The following is a 22,300-nucleotide window of genomic DNA, read 5'->3' on the forward strand; positions in this document are numbered from 1 at the left end:
AGAGAGAACCTGTATTCTTCAGTTTTTGCTGTGATAACATGCAAAACAAACAACCCCTAAATTGCAATAGCTTAAAGCAGCGATTTTCAACTGGTGTGCCACAAGAATTTTTAAAACATGCAATTCCTGATTACTTAGTGAGGGGCTCGGGCCATTTTTCCTTGAGATTATAAAATTTAAAAAATGACAACAGACAACACAACAATAGCTGTTTGGTATGAATGAATCAAAATATCTTTTCTTTTTTTTGTCAGATCGGCAAAAAATATTTTTTTTTTGGTGTGCTGAAGAATTTTAGTATTAGTTTATGGGTGCCATCCGATGAAAAGAGTTGAAAATCGCTGGTTTAAAGCAAAAATTACTTTCCTCCCATGGTTCTGCATGTTGGCTGTGATGGTTCTACTTCAGGCTGTGGGTTGGGTTCAGGTCTGTTTTATTAGCCTCTCATTCCAGGATCCAGGAAAGGAACAGCAGTTTCCTAGGGCATGTTCTTCCTGTAGAGGAGGCAGGTACCAAAAAACCAAACCAGACTACACAACCGTATCTAAAGTCTGCTATGCCATGATACATATCCCATATGTTCAGATTTTGTTGTCTAAAGCAAGTCACATGGCCAAGCCTGTGATCTATCAGTGGGGCAGGGGAAATATATTTCTCTTATAAAGGGGAAGAGGAGAGGGAATGAATACCAGTATTTGCTGAAAAGTAGTATAATATACGAGAAAATAACAGGCTTGAACAATATTCAAATTTATTTTTCTCTTTCATTTACAAGTCCTGGTAGGAGATCTAGAACTGGAGATCTAGAGCTCATGATTGTTAAGGATCCAAATTCCTTGTCTTTTATTGCTCTGCCATTCTTTTCTTTTTTGGAAATCCTCACCCAAGGATAGGTTTATTGATTTGAGAGAGAGAGAGAGAGAGAGAGAGAGAGAGAGAGAGAGAAGGGAGGGGGAAATATCAAAGTGAGAGAGAAACATCGTTTGCCTCCTGCACATGCCCCAATTAGGAATTGAACCCTCAACCTAGGTATGTGCCCCGACCAGGAATCAAACCCACAACATTTTTGGTATATGGGAAGATGCTCTAACCAACTGAGCATTGGCTGGGGACATTCTGCCATTCTTAATACAGGGTTTCCTTCTCATGCTCCAAGAGGGCTGCTCTAGTCTCTGCCATCAAGCTTTTATTTTAGCCAATGTATCAGTCAGATCAGGCTGCCCATCAAAATATCATAGACTATGTAGCGGAAACAACAGAAATTTATTTTCTCACAGTTCTGGAGGCTGTAAAGTCCAAGATCAAGCTTCTGGCAGGATTTGGTTCCTGGTGAAGACTCTCTACCTAGCTTGCAGTTAGCCACCTTCTCACTGAGTCCTCACATGGGAGGGGGAAGCACTCTTTGGTGTCTCTTCTTATAAGGGCACTAATCTTATGGAATCATGGCCCCATCCTTATGACCTCATTGAATCTTAAGTACCCCTCAAAGGCCCTATTTCCATACAATGTCATATTTGGGGTTAGGGATTCAACATAAATTTTAGAGGACATGAAATTTTTCAGTTCATGAAGGAAAATTGAAAAGGGAAAGAAAGGAGAACCAGAGGGCATACTCAAGCTTTTTCCTTAGAGGGTATGACCACACCCTTCTGCTTGTACCTCATGGCTAGAACTTCGTCTCACGGCCACAACCCAGCTATGAATTTCATTATTTCAAAGAAGAGAAAGCAGATACCAGGGGACAACTACAGCTTCTGTGTTGTCCTTGTATTACTTGATATCTCAGCAGCATTTGATACTCTTTAGTGACAGTGCTTTTGGCTACAAGTAACAGAAAACACAAATTAAAGTCGCTCAAAAAGGGGTTTTATCTCACTTAACAAGAAGTCAGAGTGAGCCCATTTCAGGACTGGTTAATTCAGTGGAGTCACATCATCAGGGGCCCGGGTGCTTCCTATCAGCCTACTCTGCCAACAGCAGCAAGTTGGCTGCTCTTCTTCTTCTTCTTTAAAAAAAAATATATTTTATTGATTTTTTAACAAAGAGGAAGAGAGAGGGATAGAGAGTTAGAATAATCGATGAGAGATAAACATTGATCAGCTGCCTCCTGCAAACCCCCCACTGGGGATGTGCCTGCAACCGAGGTACATGCCCTTGACCGGAATCGAACCTGGAACCCTTGAGTCCGCAGGCCGACGCTCTATCCACTGAGCCAAACTGGTTAGGGTTTGGCTGCTCTTCTTGGTGGCTTTCCTCATGGCTCAAGATGGTGGCCTCAGTTCAGAGTATCTCATGAATAGGACAATGTTCTGAGCCAGAAAAGGGAAAACATCTCTATCTTGTGTCCTGTTTTAAAAGCTAGGAAGACTTTCCAGAAAACCCCCAGCAGATATCCCCTCATGCCTTGTTGGCTATATCCAGTTACTTGCTCATTGTAAAGAGTGACAGGCAAGTGGAGGGGAGCCCTAGGCTCAATCCCGGTCCTTCTCTGTCCATACTCCCTCTTTAGCAGACCTCCAACAAGCTCAAGGTATATGACTCTTTGGTTTTGAGTATATTCACAGAGTTGTACAACCATCACCGTTACCTAATTCCAGAACATTTTCATCACCCCAAAAAGAAACCCTGTACCCATTAGAAGTCAATCCCTCTTCCCGTTCCCTCAGGCCTTTGGCAACCACTAATTTACTTCCTGTCTTTATGGATTTGCTTATTCTGGACATTTCAGATCAAGAGAATTTACATATTCCTATCTAGAATATGTAAAGAACTCTCAAAATTCAACATTAAAGAACCAAACACTCTAGTCAGACAATGGGTAAGCCATAAAGAGACATTTCACCAAAGGGTACATCCAATTGGCAAATGAACACATGAAAAGATAGTCAACAGCACTCTAGCCACTAGGAAGATGCAATTTAAGGCCAAAATGAGTTATCACCACACACCTATCAGAATGGCTAAAATGAAAATGGTGACAATATAAAATACTAACAAGAATGTGGAGAAACTGGATACATTGCTTGTGGAAATGTAAAAAATTATTCAGGCACTCTGGGACACAGTTTGGCAGTTTAAAAAAGAACTAAACATATGCTTATCATACAACCCAGCAAATGTACTCCTAAGCATTTATTCCAGAGAAAGGAAAACTAATGTTCACACAAAAACCTTATAAAAATGGTCATAGCAACTTTATTTGTAATAGTAAAAAACTGAAAATAATCAAAATATCCTACAATAGGTAAATGGTTAAACAAATCATGGTATAGCCAGTCCATGGACTGATTCTCAACAATAAAAAGGAACAAACTATTGATACTGCCCTCCCCTGCCGGCCATCTTGTGACCACATAGGGGCAGCCATCTTGTGCAAGGGTATGATGGTCAATTTGCATATTACCTCCTTATTATATAGGACTATGAAAGATGTAACTAACCATTGTGAGACTCCTGGTGAAGGGACTTTCCTATACATTTCTTCACAACTTCCTGTGAATCTATAATTATTTGAAAATGTAATGTGTGTTTTTTTTTAAGTCTCAACTGAACAAAACAGACTAAGAGTTAGAAATAAAAGCAAAAAAATTTTGCACTTCTCTAAATCATCACCTTGAGGTGTAAAAAATGGATTTGGACAAGTGGTTTTTCCCTGGTACGAGAAACTGCAGGCACCCAGGGGTCGAGTCACTGGTTTACCTTCTCAAAGATCGTCTGGAAGCACCTGGGCTGGGCAGGAGTGAAGGAGACTCTGGTGTACAGTGTGAGTGGCTTTCACTGGGCCTCCACGTTCTGGAATGCCTTTCCCAGATGGAGTGCCTCTTCCACTATTCTGCTTCCTGGGAGGACAGAGACACTCAAATGCTTGGATGATTCCATTTAGGTCTGTTTAGGTTCCATTAGGAGGTCAGAAAAGACCTCCTAGTGTAATTCTTTTTTTCTGATTAATAATGTAGAAAATTATTAATAAAAATGCAGAACTTTTAGTGCATATATACATAATGGGGGGTGTCAAGAGGGAGTGAGAATAAGTGGAAGCAAAGTTTCTTTTTCTATGATCTACTTCGTGGTGCTGTCATCTTCTGCGGTCTGTGAAATTGCCCTGGAAAACCTTAGTGTAAGGCCTCCCAGTTGTCTTGAGAATGATCATGATTTGGGTCTATTTTGGCATGGTTTGCATGGATCCAGGAAGTTTTTTGTATGTTTTTAAAATATATATATTTTGCCGAAACCGGTTTGGCTCAGTGGATAGAGCATCGGTCTGTGGACTGAAAGGTCCCAGGTTCGATTCCGGTCAAGGGCATGTACCTTGGTTGCGGGCACATCCCCGGTAGGGGTTGTGCAGGGGGCAGCTGGTCGATGTTTCTCTCTCATCGGTGTTTCTAGCTCTCTGTCCCTCTCCCTTTCTCTCTGTAAAAAATCGATAAAATATATTTAAAAAAAATTTTTTTTAAATATATATTTTTTTATTGATTTCAGAGAGGAAAGGAGAGGGAGAGAAAGATAGAAATGTAAATGATGAGAATCATTGATCAGCTGCCTCCCGCCCCCTAGCACATGCTCCCATTGGTCATGCTCATATGCATGGATACAAGTCCTTTGGTTGATCTCTTACCTCACCTTCCCACCCTCCCCTGCCTTCCCTCTGAGGTTTGATGGTCTGTTCAATGTTTCTGTGTCTCTGGGTCTATTTTTGTTCATCAGTTTATGTTGTTCATTATATTCCACAAATGAGTGAGATCATGTGATATTTATCTTTCTCCGACTGGTTTATTTTGTTTAGCATAATGCTCTCCAGGTCCATCCATGCTGTTGCAAACGGTAAGAGTTCTTTTTGTTTTTACAGCAACATAGTATTCCATTGTGTAGATGTACCAAAGTTTTTTAATCCACTCATCTGCTGATGGGCACTTAGGCTATTTCCAAATCTTAGCTATTGTAAATTGTGCTGCTTTGGACATAGTGGTGCATATATTCTTTCTGATTGGTGTTTCTGATTTCTTGGGATATATTCCTAAAAGTGGGATTACTGGATCAAGTGGGAGTTCCATTTTTAATTTTTTGAGGAAACTCCATACTGTTTTCCACAGTGGCTGCACCAGTCTGCATTCTCACAAGCAGTATATGAGGGTTCCTTTTTTCTCCACATCCTCGCCAGCACTTGTCATTTGTTGATTTGTTGAAAAACTTACCATCTTAATAAATGTACAGTTCAGTAGTGTTAAATATATTCATACTAGAAGCCCGGTGCACGAAATTCTGCAGGGTGGGGTCCCTCCACCTGGCCGGCGATTGGGGTCGATCAGGGCCGTCTAGCTCAGTCCCTATGGGAGCCGACTGGGGCCGGTGGCTGGGGAGGGACTGCGAGAGGGACTGCAGGAGGGCTCCAGGGTGTGTTCGGCCCTGTCTCGCCCAGTCCCAGTCGGCCAGACCCCAGCAGCTGTGGTGCATCCATATAATGATGTTCTATTGCCATAAAAAATAGTGATTTTCAGCAGGGAAGATGTCCCCACATCTTGTTATGTGAAAAATCAATTTGTGTAATAGTGTAGACTATGATTCCCACTTTAAAATATATTTTTAAAATAAAGTTTTTCTTTTGGAATAATTTTAGGTGTACAGAAAAGTTGCCAAAAAGCTACACAGAGTTCCTATGTATTCTTTATCTAGTTTTCTCCTAATGTTAACATCCATTTTACATAACCATGATACTGTGAAAACTGATAAATTGACATTGATACATTAATGTTAGCCAAACTCCAGACTTTATTTGGTTAATATTAATTACTACCTGTTTTCCCACTCGTGTGTTTTTTCTGTTCCAAGATCCAATCCACATTGCATTTAGTTAGTGTATTTTGAAATGCTTATATATGCCTAGAAGAAAATGTCTGGCCCTGTCCGGCTTGGCTCAGTGGATAGAGCGTGGGCCTGCGAACTGAAAGGTCCCAGGTTCGATTCCAGTCAAGGGCACATTCCAGGGTTGTGGGCTCGATCCCCGGTGGGAGACTTGCAGGGGGCAGCCTATCCATGATTCTCTCTCATCATGGATGTTTCTATCTCTCTCTCCCTCTTCCTTCCTCTCTGAAATCAATAAAAATATATTAAAAAGAAAGGAAAATGTTTGGAAGGTCTCACCACTAACTGTTAACTATGGTTGGGGCTCGAAGGGAGTGGATTTCCTTTTTACTTTAGGCACTTATTTTTTAACACTCTATAATAAAAAGCCAAAATATTGTACAAAACTTTGAAAAATATCAATCTTCCTTAGCTGTGATGAGGGTCACATAGTCTGTCAAGTGGGCTATAAATTTTATATGTTATTTGACATTTAACAATAAGATAATGAAAAATTTCCCACATACTCCAGAGTCCCTTTCCTTTTGTATCCCTAAAATTCCTTTCACTTCACCCACTGAACAAAACAGTATACCAAATCTTAGTCCATTAGGGTCCCTCCAACAAAAGTCTGACTACAGAATTAACGAATGGGGGCGTGTACATAGGTGTGTCTGGCAAATTCCAGCTGCCCAGTTTGTCTCTATTACATGCCAGCTGTTTTGTCTTCACAGGGTGACAGGCAGAAAGGAAAAGTCCTATTTTTTTTTTTTACACCAACTGCTTTTTATTATTGAATTTTGAAATCTTTCACAAGATGATTAAAAAAAAAAAAACAAGAAAAAAACACACACACAATAACGTGACAACCACAGCTGATGTAATTTCCCATTGTTCCCAGTCAGTTCCAAACCTCCTATATGCAAAGCCCATTTCCATGCACCTAAACGAGATACAGGTTCTGAAATCCTTTATTCTAGCTGTAGCAGCTTATTATGCAGGCGCAGCCAAACACAAAGCTTTAGGACAGAGTGCACACAAACTTTACAACGTGGGCTATGAATTTCAAATATGGGAACAAAAAAATCTACTACATGAAACTGACGGAAACCGAGCACAGATGTCTAAGACTGAACCTTGGAACTTAAGTGTAAGTCTTGCTTCCTCAAGTGCTTTCCTCTGCTACAGAACAGTCCGACGAAGATGTAGAGCTTTGTAGTTAGTTTAAATTATACACTCTGTAGATACTATACAGATTTTATTTTATTTTTAAAAATACTAGAGGCCCAGTGCACGAAAATCACGCACTGGTAGGGTCCCTAGTGGCTGCCGGCTGCTGGCTGGGGCCTCCCTCCCTTCCCCCGGCTGGCCCCGCCCCCGGTCGAAATCCCAGTTGAGGGGACAATTTGCATACCATGCTTTTATTATATAGGGTATTTTTATTGATTTCAGAAAGGAAGGGAGAGGGGAGAGAGATAGAAACATCAATGATAAGAGAGAATCAATGACCGGCTGCCTCCTGCGTGCCCCACAGTGGGGATCAAGCCCACAGCCCTGGCATGTGCCCTGATGGGGAATCGAACCATGACTTCCTATTTTATAAGTCAATGCTCAACCACTGAGCCACACTCACCGGGTGGTACTATACCAATTTTAAAAGTTACACATAGACCAGGAAATGTCCATCTGTTCATTTGAATTGACCAGACCTTCCAGCTGGATCGCTGAAAACCAACCAGGGCACATGGGTGCGGTTTACTGATGGGCACACTGCACTCCTGATCTGTGGTGGCCCCTGCTTTCCTCATCGGAGCTGTCGCTATAGGCTTTGCGCCTCTGCCTGCCTCTCAAGCCCCAAGTGCTGTTGAATTCCTGGAGCTCTCCCTCCTCTGTGTCTCCGATAATGTTCTGGACTTCTGGTCTGGATGGCAGGTCTTCTAGTTCAGAAAGCTTGTCGGGGTTGATCCAGTTGTTTTGAGGAAACTGCACATCAATCTTTATGTAAAGGTCACCTTTCACGAAGGGATTATAATACTGTGGCATTCCCTCACCTCGAACCACATGGACACATGCTGGTTAGTGACTTTGCCAGGGGGTGTTTCACCATGACCTGACGGGCATCACGGTGCTTGAATGTGAACTGAAACCTGCAGAGGGCTTCCACAATGCTAGCTTGTGTGTCACGTGCAAATCGTTGCCATCCCTCTGGGACACCTCATGTCCTTTCTCTTGTATGTCTCCTGGCTCTACGTCTGCTTCCTCAATGAATGTAACTCTCCATCCATGTTTCATGCCTTTGTCTACGTGGAGAGCCGGTGGGGAACAACGGACCCTTGTTTGTACCTGGCACTGCAGGGTGGTCCTGGGTATACTTCTTTAGAATTTTGTCAACTGCATCAAGTAAATGTTGATGTAAGAAATGTCCAACCCTGTAGAAAATTTTTATAAGAACTTATTTGATTCAAACTTACTATATATGCCAGGGAGCAAGATTTCAAATGCTCCCTGTTCTTTTTCTTCAAAAGTCTTAGCTTCCTTGGCAGCCTTTCCATATACATTTTAGAATCAGTTTCTGAAGTTTCCCTCTCTCTCTCTCTCTCTCTCTCTCTCTCTCTCTCTCTCTCACACACACACACACACACACACACACACACACACCACACACACCTGTTGGAATTTTTATAGAAATGATAGATTAATTTAGGGGAAATAGCTTTATGATATTGCATTTCCCATCCATGAATATGGACTATCTCTCTTTGCATTTAGGTATTCTTTGATGATTTTCAATAAATTTTCCTCAAAGATCTTACAGCTTTTTTGTTGGTTTGTTTTATGCCTAGTAACCTTGTATTTTGTTTCAGTAGTTGCTTTTGAAAACTTAATAGCCTTTTTCTGAAATTGGATCCCATTGTCTTCTCTTTCACTTGAATCTGACTTAGAGAGGGTTTATTTTTAACTTTTTATTTTTAAAATATTTTTAATTGAGAGGAGGAGGAGGAGGAGAGAGAGAGAGAGAGAGAGAGAGAGAGATTTGTTGTTGCCAGGGCGAGAGAGGGTTTGAAATTCTGTTTACCCTTTACCCAGATTCAGCAAATGTGACCATTTGCTACACATGCTCTCTCTATCTCTTTACACGTGTGTAAATATGTGTATATATATGTATGTACATATATATATACACCGACATATGCTTTTTTTCTAAACACTCGGCACCATCCCCTCACATCAGGAGGCACCTGATGTCAGTTTATTCCATTATCCCACTAATGGTTAGTTAACTTGGACAATATGGCTAAAGTGGTGTCTGCCAGATTTATCCATTATAAAGAAACCAGTTAATCCTTTGTAATCCTTTGTAATTAATAAAGAATCTTTAGGGAGAAACTTTGAAACTGTGCATTCAAACTTCCATCAACTAGGTTTATTGTGGTAAAACATACATACCATAAAATTTAACATTTTAACCAATTTTAAGCGCACAATTCAGTGGCATTCAGTACATTCACATTGTTGTGCAACCATCATTACTATCCATCCTCAGAACTTTTCCTCCAGCTTTCTCAAGATATAAGTGACATACAGCATTGTAGACGTTTAAGGTGTACAGCACATTGATTTGTACTTTCATATATTGCTAAATGATCATCACCATAAATTTAGCTAATATTTCCATCATACCATCAACTAATTTTTTAACATGCACAGATAATTCTTGCCTGAATCTATTACTATGATGATTGCAAATGGTTATTAGCTGGCATTCTAGTGTAAGGAAATTTCAATTTTACAGAAAAAGTTTTCCCACCTATGTGTTTTTATCATCAGCATGGATGCTCATGGATTCTTATTCAGTGTGTAGTTTTTATTGTCCTATTCATTTGATGCACAGTTGTCCCCAGTTGGGCCAGTGGGATTATCTCCCTCCCCTCGCCGCCTCTCTTCACCACCCCCCCCCCCCCCCCCCCCCGCCACAGTCACCACCACCATTCAGTTTGCTCTTGTGTTCTTTTGACACATCCTTGTCATTTTGTGAGAATTTTTTTTTCAGCTTAACAATATGTTCCAGAGTCTCCTTGTAATTTTTGGCCTTACCCTTGAATCAGCCTACTCTCCAAGGATCCCTGGGTTCTGCTTTTACAGAGGAATAGTACTTAGAAACCAACATCTGGGAGATAAGAAAAAATGCTATGCTCTGGGCTAGTGGCCGGGCCTTTGGTGCATTCTGGCCACCAGAGGGCAGCACTTCTCAGAAAAACAATGCAAAAGACCCAGAATCTGGCTTGGGCTGGGCAGGCCATGCTTCCTGATGGAGGTGTCTCTAGTTCTCTTTCCAAAAAAGAGAAACACACACACACACACACACACGCACACACACACACACTCACACTCACACAGAAACAAACAAAAAGAGAGAAACACAAGCCCCATACCACTTGCTTACCACCACTCCATGCGTATAAAGACACTCCTATCACCCTAGCTGGTTTGGCTCAGTGGATAGAGCATCGGCCTGAGGACTGAAGGGTCCCGGATTCGATTCTGAGTCCCGAATTTGATTCTGGTCAAGGGCACATGCCCCAGTTTCAGGCTCAATCCCCTGTGGAGGGCATGCAGGAAGCAGCCAATCAATGATTCTCTCTCATCATTGACATTTCTATCTCTCTCTCCCTCTCCCTTTCTCTCTGAAATCAATAAAAAAAATATATATTTTTAAAAAGACACCCCTATCCTCACCCAGACTGCCCCCACCAGTACATGCCTCATCTGACCCTCACCAATTTCTTCATGTCTTTTTTTCTGAAGTCTTCTAAGGGGGGTTAGCTCTGAGGCAGAGAGCAAGAGGGGATGGATATGAGGCTTCAGGGAGTTCCTGATTTCTCATCACCAGCCCACCCCACCCTATTGCGAGCACAACTCGAAAACACAGCTGTGGGTAACAAATACAAGAGGCCCCTTCCTTCCCCAGTGAGGCCCCACTGGTAGGATACAGCCTCTCAGCTCATTGTCCCTCAGGGCCTCAGGCCACAGCTGGCTCCCTCCTTCTGGGCCTGGAAGGCAGGAAACCCAGAGAGGAGGGCTTCCACAGGGGCAGGCACCCAAGTGAGCTTGCAGCCTGAGCTCTGAGCTCCTACCTGCTTCTCTGCTGATTGTATCTGCCCTCCACCCCCATGTTGATCAGCTCAGCTTGGAAGAAGTTGTGGGGTAATCTCTTCCCTCCGTTTATTTATTTTTTCACAAGTAAACTAGAATATTAAACACACACACAAATACCAATGGGGTATTTCAGCAATTTAAATTTATGGTTCTATTACTTTATTTATTTATTTATTTATTTATTTATTTATTTCTATTTGTGGTTCAATTACTTTAGAGGCATGCATTTACAACTGAGTACATACTTCTACCCTAGGAATTAAGTGCCATTAATTTTTGCATTTCTCCTTCCCTCCGGAAGGAGTTTTACCCAGGCCTGGCAGAGTAGGCCATTGTAAATGCTGACCCTGTCCGTCCTTCTCTACCCTCTGCCACCAGGACTGGTGCCGTAGCCTCCTGACCCATGACTCCAGTCAAGGCTTCCAGGCAGAGCTAACCAGATTCCTCACCTGATTCAGGCCCCTCTGTGGTGCTTCTCCACGGCAGAGTAAAATCCAACCCCTCAGCCCGCACCTTCAGGATCCTCCCCAGCCCTCTAAACTGCCACTCTTGCTCCTCCGCTCCCCCAATCTGAAGCTCCAGCAACTCTGAGCTCAAATTGCCCCCTCCCCCGCCCATCCAGTGTCCTGTCTACACCTCTATTCACACAGCTGCCTCTACCTAAACTGACCTCCCCTCCTATCTTCCATAATGTTGGGCAGCAGGTCAAAATTTGCCAGCTCCTAATGATGCCTCTTCCTGCTCTTACTTGGAATAAGCTACCTGCCTTCTCCAATAAAATTCTACCCACCCTTCAATCAAGACCTTTCTCTTGGCCTCCCCCATCCACCTGGGACAGCTCTTAGCTCCCTCAGTGGGCTATGAGGACAGGGCCAGCAAAGGGTGGGCACGAGGGGTGGGAGTAGAAAGGGATGAGACATTACGATTGACCAGGCTGCCAGGTCACACTTCTCACACTTTAACATGAATACAAATCAACCGGGGAGGGAGTGTAAAACCAGATTCTGACCCTGTGGTTTGGGTGGGGCTGAGAGCCTGCATTGCCGACAAACTCCAGGTGATGCTCATGCTGCTGCACGGGATGCCAGTTTGAGCAGCAAGAGCCTAGCTGACGGGATTGGCTGAGGTGGGGGGGCAGGTGGGAGCCCAGGTGTGAGTGGCCATCATCCAGGGGATAAGAGGGCAGGTGCTGGCTGCCCAGCAGTTACCAGAGGGAGTGTTTGGAGGTGTCATGGCGCTGAGCTATGGGCTTTTCATCTGCTTTCTGCTCTGGGGAGGCACGGAGCTGTGCTACTCCCAGCCCATATGGCAGAGGGGGACCCCCCGCGTTGTGGTGAAGTGTCTGGAGGCCCAGCTCCTGGTCACTGTCAGCAAAGACCTTTTTGGCACCGGGAAGCTCATCAGGCCTGCAGACCTCACCCTGGGCCCCGAGGACTGTGAGCCCCTGGTCTCTATGGACACCGATGATGTGGTCAGGTTTGAGGTGGGGCTACATGAGTGTGGCAACAGCCTGCAGGTGAGGCTTGGGCCTGGCAGGGTGGGAGGACATGGGAGAGGTGGCCTGCAATGGGGAGTGTGGATTCAGAGACCATGTAGCTGGGACTAGGGCAGCTCCCTTTCACCTGTGGGGTGGGAGGAGGAGCAGCTGAGGCCTAAAGCTGGGCTGGGAGCAGGGGAGGGGGCGCCGGGGAAGAGGTGGTGGCTCCTGCCTTTAGTTGGCCAAATTAGGTAGGTGGGTGGAGTCCAGAGGGCAGTGCATTTTAGGTCAGACTGGGGAGTGAGAGCTTAATGTGGGGGGCATGTTCGGGAGAACTGAGTTGTCCAGGCCAGACCTCTACCCTAAAGTGGGGGGTTAGTAAGTCCTCACTTAATGTCATGAATAGGTTCTGTGCCTTTCAGCAAAATGGCCTATAACAGTGGTCGGCAAACTCAGTCAACAGAGCGGCAAACTGCGGCTTGAGAGCCACATGTGGCTCACGAGCCCCAGTTTGCCAACCACTGGCCTATAACGAGACCAATTTTACCACAGGCTAATTGAATTAATGCTGTAATGAAACTGCTATCCTCAGACTAGGAGGGACCTTCCAGCAAGGCAGGGCTGGCGGGCACAGATCCCAAGCTGGTCCACAATCCCCTGGACCAGTGGTCGGCAAACTGCGGCTCTCGAGCCACATGCGGCTCGCGAGCCACGGCTTGCCGCTCTGTTGACTAATGAGTTTGCTGACCACTGACCTAGACTCTCGATTCCAGTAATTACAGGCTGTTGTTGTTCCTTCTGATTAAGCCCCTATCCCAGTGGTCGGCAAACTCATTAGTCAACAGAGCCGCAGTTTGCCGACCACTGCCCTGGACCTGCTTCATTCTGCTTCATGGAGAACCTGTCCTCCCCTCCATCATGGGGCTCCCCCTTCTGCCCACCCAGCTCTGGACTGGAATCTTAGTAGTTGGCTGGGGCGGGACAAGCCAGGCCCCTGGAGGCATCCCCTGGAGCTCTAGCTTTAGGTGTGGTTCCCAGGGTTTGCCTTGGAGACTCCTGGGCCCTTGTATCCCAGGGGAGAGGGCTGGGAAGCCAGTGAGGTGCGGTAGTTATTTAAGGAATTAGTCTAGCTTAGTAACTCTCAGATCCTTGCATTAGATTCAGCTGTTAAAACTAAGCTGGGGCTTTTAGAACTCCCGGTTCCCATAGACTAAACCAGAACAGAAGGGGGAGCCAGACATCAGTATCTCTAAGATCCCAGATGACTCCACTAGCCTGACAAGTGCAGTGTTTCCCACAAGTGAAAGGGAGCTTTCCCAACCTCGCCTGATAAGGATCACCTGGGGTCAGGGCTGCCTGGGAACACTCCTGTGCCGTTCCACAGCCCACGCTTGGTTTCCTACCCTGCTGTCCTGAAAACCTTACCTTTTCAACCTTTTCATTTGGCAATGGGCCCCACAAATTATGCAGCTGGTCTGTCTGGGCACTCTTTAATAGAAAGCTAGAGCTCTCCCCTGAAGGTTGAGGGGTTGGGTGGGCCAGGCAACCACTTGGGCCCCAGGTGATCTCCTGAAAAGCTGATTAGAAGCTGCAAATTGCTCCAGTGGCACCTGCCCGTACTCGGTCCTGCCTCAGGCAGCCACGGAACCCATTCGGCTTTCTGTGAAATGGGCCAGAGAATAAGTCAGAAGAGGCAGGGCACCCTAGTGCTAACTGAGCCTCCACGGGGAACTTAACAAGGGGCAGGTGTGGGCCTAGAAACCAAAGTAACTTGGAACTTTCTGGCTTCATCCTGGTGGCTTTCTTGGCCCCAGGCCTCCCCTGGAAGAGGAAACTGGGTGTGGATTGGGGTGGCAGCCTGAGCAGAGGAACATGCCCAACACCTCGAGCTCTGGGAGTTGAACCAGACCCCTGCAGTGCCCTCAACACTTCTTCAAGACCAAAAAAACCGAGGTGTGAGGGGGGTGCCTGCCCAGGCTCTCCATTGGGTCGCAGCACAGCAGGCTTTGGGTCGGGGCCTGTGTTCTCCCGGCCTCCGTTGGGCTCCCCTCCCTGCTCCCTGGCATAGGTTGGGCCCAGCTCTGACAGGTGAAGCTGGTGGGGTTGACCCTCCCCTTTCCTTCAGGTGACCGAGGACGCCTTGGTGTACAGCACCTTCCTGCTCCACAACCCCCGCCCTGTGGGAAACCTGTCCATCGTGAGGACAAACCGCGTGCAGGTGCCCATAGAATGCCGCTTCCCCAGGTCAGTGCGGGAGGAGCTGTCGCTGCCACTGGTGCCAAGGCCCCTTGGCAATCCCGTCGGCCTCCCAGCAGCATGGCTGCAAGAAGGTGGACGTGCGTGGGCTGTGGTCACTGCCCTCAGCCCTGGGTGGAGTCAGGGGCCTCCTGAGCCTCTGCAATGCATCTGGACCACAGCTGCCCCTTGGAGTTCAGAACACTTTTTCAATAGTGTAGGGGGAGGTTCCGAGCCCTGACCAACACATCCGGCTGTTTCCCTGTGATTTAACCCAGTCCACGTGTGTGGGTGGGGGAAGCCCCTCAAGCCCTGAGCACTAAGCAGTGCCCGTGAACTTTGGCACTGCGGTGTGAGGAGAGGGTGGCTGTGGCTTATAACACAACACAGGGTCCTGTGCTGGGCTGAGTGCAGAGGGTGTAGGTCTTAATCTGTCCGCCCCTCTGGGGGAAGGTAGGGGAGGATGGTGCTGATGCCATGAGGATAGAGAGATGAGTATGCGCCGGGAGAGAGGTCAAGGGAGGAGTTCCCAGAACAAGATCCTGGATAGGGACTTGGGACAGGTGAGGCTGAGACAGTCTAGGCAGAGCCACATACACCCCAGGGGAGAGCAGTGAGTCACTAGTTGGGACTACAGCCTGGGGGCCTGGTGCCTATGGCTTAATAAAGGGTGGGGGACAGATGGGTTCTAAAGGCCAGAGATGCAGTGAAGGTGTTCAGGCTCAGTTTAGCAGGTGCCCCTCCCCAAGCGCCAAACAGAATGAGAACTGATTCTTCAACCTGGAAGGTCCTCTGGTAGCTGGTAGGAGAGACATGTGGGAGCTGGTGGGACCAGCTGGAGACTGGGATCAGAGAAGACCTGACCTGTGGCAGCTGACTTAGAGAGCTGGAGGAGCTGGGTGCCTGATGATGTTGGGTGGGGGAGATGGAGTCGCCAAGGGCAGGGCTCTGTCCCTGCCCTCCTATTGGCCAGAGAGACTTGAAGCCTTGCTGGGATCATGGCCATCTCTCACTTCAAAATAGCTCTGCTGGGGACGGAGCAGAGCTTGTTGGCTCACCGGCCTGATGTCTGCGGACCGTGGGGAGGCTTGTCTCGGGCTGAGATACCTTATCCTAGCTCCAGTTAGCCGAGGTCTGGTTCTTGAAGTAGCCTTTTCCATGAGACCCCCCTGGGGTCAGCGGGGCAGACGTCTTGAGACACCTGACTGCTTCCAGGGACTTCCTGTCTCAGTTTAGGCTCAGAGTATCTCACTAGCTTCTCAAGAACCAGAGGCCTGTGGCCCCCGCCTGCTGCTGCTTGGTCCGGAAGGAAGGATGTCTGGTCTAATTAGCATACTACGCTTTTATTATTATAGATTGTTTAGTGAATTTGGGTGCATTGCTAAAAATCCTGGCCTAAGAGCAAGGTCAAGCATGCACACATGTTAGAGAAGTGGATTTAAAAGATTGCCTCAAGCCCTGACCGGTGTGGCTCAGTTGGTTGAGCATCATCCCTTGCACCAAAAAGGTTGCTGATTTGATTCTGGTCAGGGCACATGCCTGGGCTGCGGGCTCCATCCCCAGAAGGGAGTATGCAGGAGGCAGGTGATCAATGTTTTTCTCTCCTGCCCAGTCCCCTCTCAAGTCAATAAAAACATATTTATATATATAAAAGAACCAGAGGCCTAGCTGCATCTGTCTCTGAAGACTCCTTCACTAGGACTGGCCTCAAGAATCCTGAGTAGTACAGAGAGGGACTGTGGCCTCAGACCCCACACCTGAGCCTCCCAGGTGAACCTTCACAAGGAGCAGATGTGGGTCTAGAAACCAAAGTAACTTGAGATGGCTGCCTTCATGCTGTAGCTCAGATGTCCTCGTGGCTGGGAGGAACCACTCACACATGTGGAGTGCAGGAGGTTAAGGGACAGGCTCAGACTTCATGTGTCTGTTCAGCTGCCTTGACTAGCTGTCTGGCTGGGTCACAGCTAAAGACTTTGCAATGAGGTAGAAGCGAGACCCCCTCTAATGTGGAGCCATATGGGGTGAGCCCCACGACAAGTAGCTCCTGTTCTCTTCCCAGGCAGGGCAACGTGAGCAGCCATGCCATCCTTCCCACCTGGGTGCCCTTCAGGACCACAGTGTTTTCGGAGGAGAAGCTGGTTTTCTCCCTGTACCTGATGGAGGGTAAGCAAGGAGAACTGGAGGCGGGCGGGGGTGGGGGGGGGGGAGCTGGCAGGGAGAGGCTCTCACTCCTGACTGTGTCCTTCAGAGAACTGGAGCTCTAAGAAGAGGTCCCCCACCTTCCAGCTGGGAGATGCAGCCCACCTCCAGGCCGAAGTTCACACTGGCAGCCACGTGCCACTGCGACTGTTCGTGGACCACTGTGTGGCTACACCGACGCCAAATCGGAATGCCTCCCCGTATCACACCATTGTGGACTTCCATGGGTGAGGGCTGGGCTGCCTCTCTGGGGAACCCTCATAACATGACCTATGCCACCTTCCTCGGCCTTTAACTTCATTCTTCATTCATTCTCTTCAAAGTTGTCTCGTGGATGGCCTCTCCGATGCTTCATCTGCTTTCAAAGCGCCCAGACCGGGGCCAGAGACTCTCCAGTTCACAGTGGATGTGTTCCACTTTGCTAATGACTCCAGAAATATGGTAATACCTCTTCTTAATACCCAGAACTTTAGGGGTCAGGCCAATCGGGCTGACTCTGTTGCTTTAGCTCACTAGTTGTCTCAAGTAATAACTTAATAGCTCTGCCCCCTTCCTAGTAACTCCACAACTTGCCAAGTAGATAAAGCCATGGGCTCTAGAGAGATCTTCAAGGAGAAGGCATGGGTGACACAGTCCCTTAGATAGGTAGCAAATCCATGAAGGAGAGAGACAGAATCAGGGATCCTAGAAATAGAACAAAGTAGAAAAGGAACCCAGGAGACTTAGCTGATGGTTCAAATAAGATGAGCACCAACAACCATGGTATTTGGTGACCAGGTCACTGATCCTGTCCTTGCCAAGGTCAGCAGGGCCAGAACCCAGATGATGGGGGGGCGGGGGGGCGGGAGGGTGAGTAAAGAAGTTGACAAAAGCAGGTGTCAGCTTTCCAGAGGCTTTCTAGAAGGGCAAGGAAAGCAGGTGAGAACTTTTCATACAGCGAAGCATCTTAAACTTGATCATAGGGCTAGACCAGTGACTTTGTGAAACCCAAATGCATCAGCATCGCCTAGAGGGCCTGTTGAACTAGATTGCTGGGCCCTGCCTCCAGGGTCTGGCTCAGTAGGTCTGGATTGGAGCCTAGAATCTGCATTGCTGACAAATCCCCACCCCTTCAGAACCACTGAGTGAGAAAGCCCACTTGAAACTAAGGGGATGGAGGGAGTGGGAGCTAAAATGTAGACTGCTCCTGATGACTGAGGTATGGATAGATGGGACAGGAAGCACCAGTAGGACTGCCCTATAATCAGACAGTGCTGGTAGAATTTGACAAATAAAAATCAAGTAGCTTTTATTTAAGTATATTTTGATTTCAGAGAGGAAGGGAGAGGGAGAGAGAAACATGAGAGAGAATCATTGATCAGCTGCCTCCTGCATGCCCCTTACTGGGGATCTAGCCTGTAACCCGGGCATATGCCCTGACCAGGAATCCAACCATGACCCTCTGGCTCATAGGTTGACGCTCAACCACTGAGCCATGCCAGCTGGGCTCAAGTAGCTTTTAAGCAAGTTAGGAATAGGGGTTGTAAAGTTTGGAATAGCTGGTCAGGAGGGAGAAGTGATTAAAACAGGGGTTCTCAACTCCAGCTCTATACTAATCCCCTGGAAAGTGATGATGATACTTGCATATATTCCCATATAGTTTCACTTAAGGGGGGGAAAGGGTTGGCAACGCCTTTTCCAACATCTTATAAAAATCTTCAAACATTAAGCTGAAAGAATTTTATAGCAAACACCTATGTACCTACCATCTAGGTTCTACCATTAATGTTTTACTATATCATCATCCATCCACTAGTCTATCTTGTTTTACTTGAAAATGCATCAAAAGCCACTTAAGCTCCCCATGACGCTAATAAGCAGCCAGGTTTGCAAACCACTGAACCAGAGGCTCAAAGGCTGAGAGGCATCAGGGGCAAGCAGTGTGAATTTGTAGAAGAGTATGTTGCTGCTCCCTCACCTTGCTCAGAGTTCTGTTCTGAGAACAGAAGTAGTTTGATACAGACTGGTAGATAGCAGGAGGGGCAGGAATGAAAGCTGTTAGTGCGATGTCCCGAAGCTTCTGATGGCAGGTCCTGGATTGCACGGAACTGGGGATAAAGGAGAACAGACTTTGAGAAAGGGTCCTGGTCCCCCCTTGTGGGTCATAGGCTAGAGCAGTGGTCGGCAAACTGCGGCTCGCGAGCCACATGCGGCTCTTTGGCCCCTTGAGTGTGGCTCTTCCACAAAATACCATGGCCTGGGCGAGTCTATTTTGAAGAAGTGGTGTTAGAAGAAGTTTAAGTTTAAAAAATTTGGCTCTCAAAAGAAATTTCAATCGTTGTACTGTTGATATTTGGTTCTGTTGACTAATGAGTTTGCCGACCACTGGCCTAGAGGATCCTTTTGGGGATAGGGATTTGAGGTTGACTTCAGAGGTGGTCCAGTGGGGAGGACGGGCCTAAGATTTTATACAGGTGGTCGCCTGAGCTAGTATCTGCATCTCCAGGGATAGGGAGGTACTAAGAGACCAGAGGACAATGCCGATCAGTGGCAGGTAGCCCAAGCTCTGGGAGGGTTCTCCCTCAAAGGTGGGCTGTGTGGCCTGGCTGACTGTGGCCATGGCAGAAGAGAGAAGGAACAGCTTATTCAAGAGCTAATGGGGAACCACCCTAGGATCTTAGGCCCCAGTTAGCATCTGAAAAAATGTACTGAGAAGAAGCTGAGGATAAGAACAGTTCCCTCCTGGAATAGGGACTCTCAAGGCCCCAGAACCCTTCTGTGGTGGGGCCGATAGAAGTGCCTCCTGCCTTGTTTGTTTCCAAAATGGTTTCCCTGCCTGTATACTTGGCCACTAGGTGGTGGCCAAGGTTTGTGGCTCTGCAGAAGGCTTCAGCGAGAAGGTGATAGAATTTCCATGCCCTTGCAGGGTTGGCAGGGGGCTGTTGATGTGCCACGTAGAGTATAAAATAGGACCTCTGGCCGAGGATGTCCCTCTCAAGAGGACCAGAGCTGACTTGAGCCTTGGCTTTGTCCAAATTTTACCTACCCCAGGTGGTCTGGGGGATAATGGCACCTTTGGGCTTGATTCCTGGCCCTAGCCCCAAGACTCTGACTTAATGGGCCTAGGTTGGGCATGCTTGGTGATTAGACTAAGTTTGGGAAAGGCTGGGAAGTTAAAGATGATGGGTTCCAATTTAGAATCCAATTTGCTTCTTGCTCTGAAGTTTTGGACAAGTTAACCTCTGACCTTCTGTGGCCCATCTCTAAAATGTAGCTCTTCCACCCCTCCTCCCAAGGGTTAAGGGTTGTATAAGAAATGACTTATTAAAGTCACTGATACAGCTTAGAGCTCCCCTAGTAATAACTGCTTTTACTTCCAGATATATATCACCTGCCATCTGAAGGTCACTTCAGCGGACCAAGTCCCAGACCAACTAAACAAAGCCTGCTCCTTCAGCAAGTCTTCCAACAGGTGAAGAGAGGAGATTGGACATGGCGGGGGTAGAAAACCTGACTGACCGCCCTGTGTCTGTTCCCCAACATGAATATTATCAGCAAACTGCTTCTTGCAGGCAACCGTCATCTAATCCTCTCGTCTTTCCCTCTCAGCTGGTCCCCAGTAGAAGGCACTGCTGATATCTGTCACTGCTGTAACAACGGCAGCTGCGGCATTCCAAGTCGGTCCAGGAGACTAGTGGGACAGCGGCGAGAGTCTGCTTCCCGCAGGCGCAGGCACGGTAGGTCTTAAGTTGGCCATAGGGCTATTGCTCTCCCCTTGGGGTACTTGCTGTCATTTTAGGGTGACATTTTTCTCCCTTATCCCCCATTTAAAGATGTTTACTCCTAGGGGTGCAATTTTGAGCTTTCTTTTAACAAAATATATTTTTATTGCTATCAGAGCGGAAGGGAGAGGGAGACAGAAACATCAATGATGAGAGAGAATCATTGATCAGCTGCCTTCTGCACGCCCCCGACTAGGGATCAAGCCTGCAACCCAGCCATGTGCCCTTGACTGGAATCGAACCTGGGACTCTTTAGTCCACAGGCCGATGCTCTATCCACTGAGCCAACCCGGCTAAGGCTTGAGCTTTCTTGATTAAAACAAGACCTAGTTCAGCCCACCGAGGCAGAGCAAAACCCTTAACCCGATTCCTGGTGAGGGACAAAGGTGACCCTTGGGTGTCTCATCTTTCAGTGACAGAAGAGGCAGATGTCACAGTGGGGCCACTGATCTTCTTGGGAAAGACTGCTAACCCTGATGTGGAGGAGTCGACCTCTTCTCTCACCTCTTTGATGCTGGGGTTAGTCCTAGCAATGGTGGCTTTCCTGACTCTGGCCAACATTGTTCTGGGCCTTGCCAAGTGGCGTCGGGCCGCTTTCCACCCTGTGAAGTGACCTGTGTATGCTTCCCAATAAAAGAAGTGTTAGCAAAACATTCAAACCTGTAAAGAATTTTGTGAGTTTATTTGAGCCAAACTATCGACAATTGCCAGGAAGCAATATCTCAACGGAATGGTGGTTTCTCATCTATTTTTATACATTGCAATCAAAGGAAGGGATGTAGGTAGGTTACATGAAATCCATTGGTGATAGATTCGAGAGGTGGGAGAAAGCAAAGCGGGGGGTGGGGGGGGGGGGAGTGCAAAAACCCCTGGGATTGGATAAAAAGTAAAATTATAGACACATACTTAGGTGGGTGCAGGAACAATTAACATAACAATGAAGGAATTTGTGGTATCTGTCCTGGAGCCCAGGCACATTAGGTTGAGCCCCAAGAGGTTTGTAAAAAGGGAAGTTACAAGTTACCCAGACATTTCAAGGATGTTATTATAGATGCAAAAAGACAAGCTCAGTTAAGGTAAAGGTTGACCTTGTCAGTGAAGATACAGGTTACTGCTTTTAGTTAAAAGGTTTATTTCAGACCATCCTTTGTGGTTACTTTAGGTCTCCGAGTTTGCAAGACCGTCATACAGGCCTTCCCTGAGCTTGTCAGGTCAGCATGTGGCCCCTTTCGTCCACAAAAGAAAGTAACCTTTGGGGTGTAGCGCAGTGACTACAGATGGGGGTGAATTGGAGTGGTTGTGGGTGGGAGGGACAGACTGGAAAACAGCACCATGGGTTCAAGTAGCACAATCTTAGGTACTGTTGCGCCTCTAGTGTGAGTCTGCCTGTCTACATAGTGGAGAGGGCAGGCTGGTTTGTGAAGGCAAGTCTGTATTTCCCTGGCTTTCAGCCACATGTCCTTCCTGGGGGGAAGGTTCATCTTCCCAGGGACAACTATAATGTCCTGTCTCCAAGGAGGACAATACAAAAGCTGGGGGCAAACGCTGTGAAGCCCCTCAGAGTGGGCTGGCCCTTAGCTGGCTCCAGCATCATCTGAGATGGGACTCTTCTTCTCTCTGGGTGAAGGTTGCC

At 47.0% G+C, this 22,300-nt stretch overlaps 1 protein-coding gene across 1 annotated transcript; it reads left to right on the plus strand.

Moving 5' to 3' along the window:
* Positions 1-12,226: 12,226 nt before the first annotated feature.
* On the plus strand, positions 12,227-21,280 carry ZP3 (zona pellucida glycoprotein 3). The gene is made up of 8 exons (XM_008141724.3): positions 12,227-12,511; positions 14,598-14,716; positions 16,767-16,870; positions 16,956-17,133; positions 17,230-17,347; positions 20,266-20,357; positions 20,495-20,622; positions 21,081-21,280. The coding sequence occupies exons 1-8, from the start codon at positions 12,227-12,229 to the stop codon at positions 21,278-21,280; spliced, it is 1,224 nt and encodes a 407-aa protein (XP_008139946.2).
* The last annotated feature ends 1,020 nt before the right edge of the window (positions 21,281-22,300 follow it).

The sequence above is a fragment of the Eptesicus fuscus genome, chromosome 4 (assembly GCF_027574615.1).
Source record: "Eptesicus fuscus isolate TK198812 chromosome 4, DD_ASM_mEF_20220401, whole genome shotgun sequence".
In the NCBI taxonomy this organism is placed as follows: domain Eukaryota; kingdom Metazoa; phylum Chordata; class Mammalia; order Chiroptera; family Vespertilionidae; genus Eptesicus; species Eptesicus fuscus.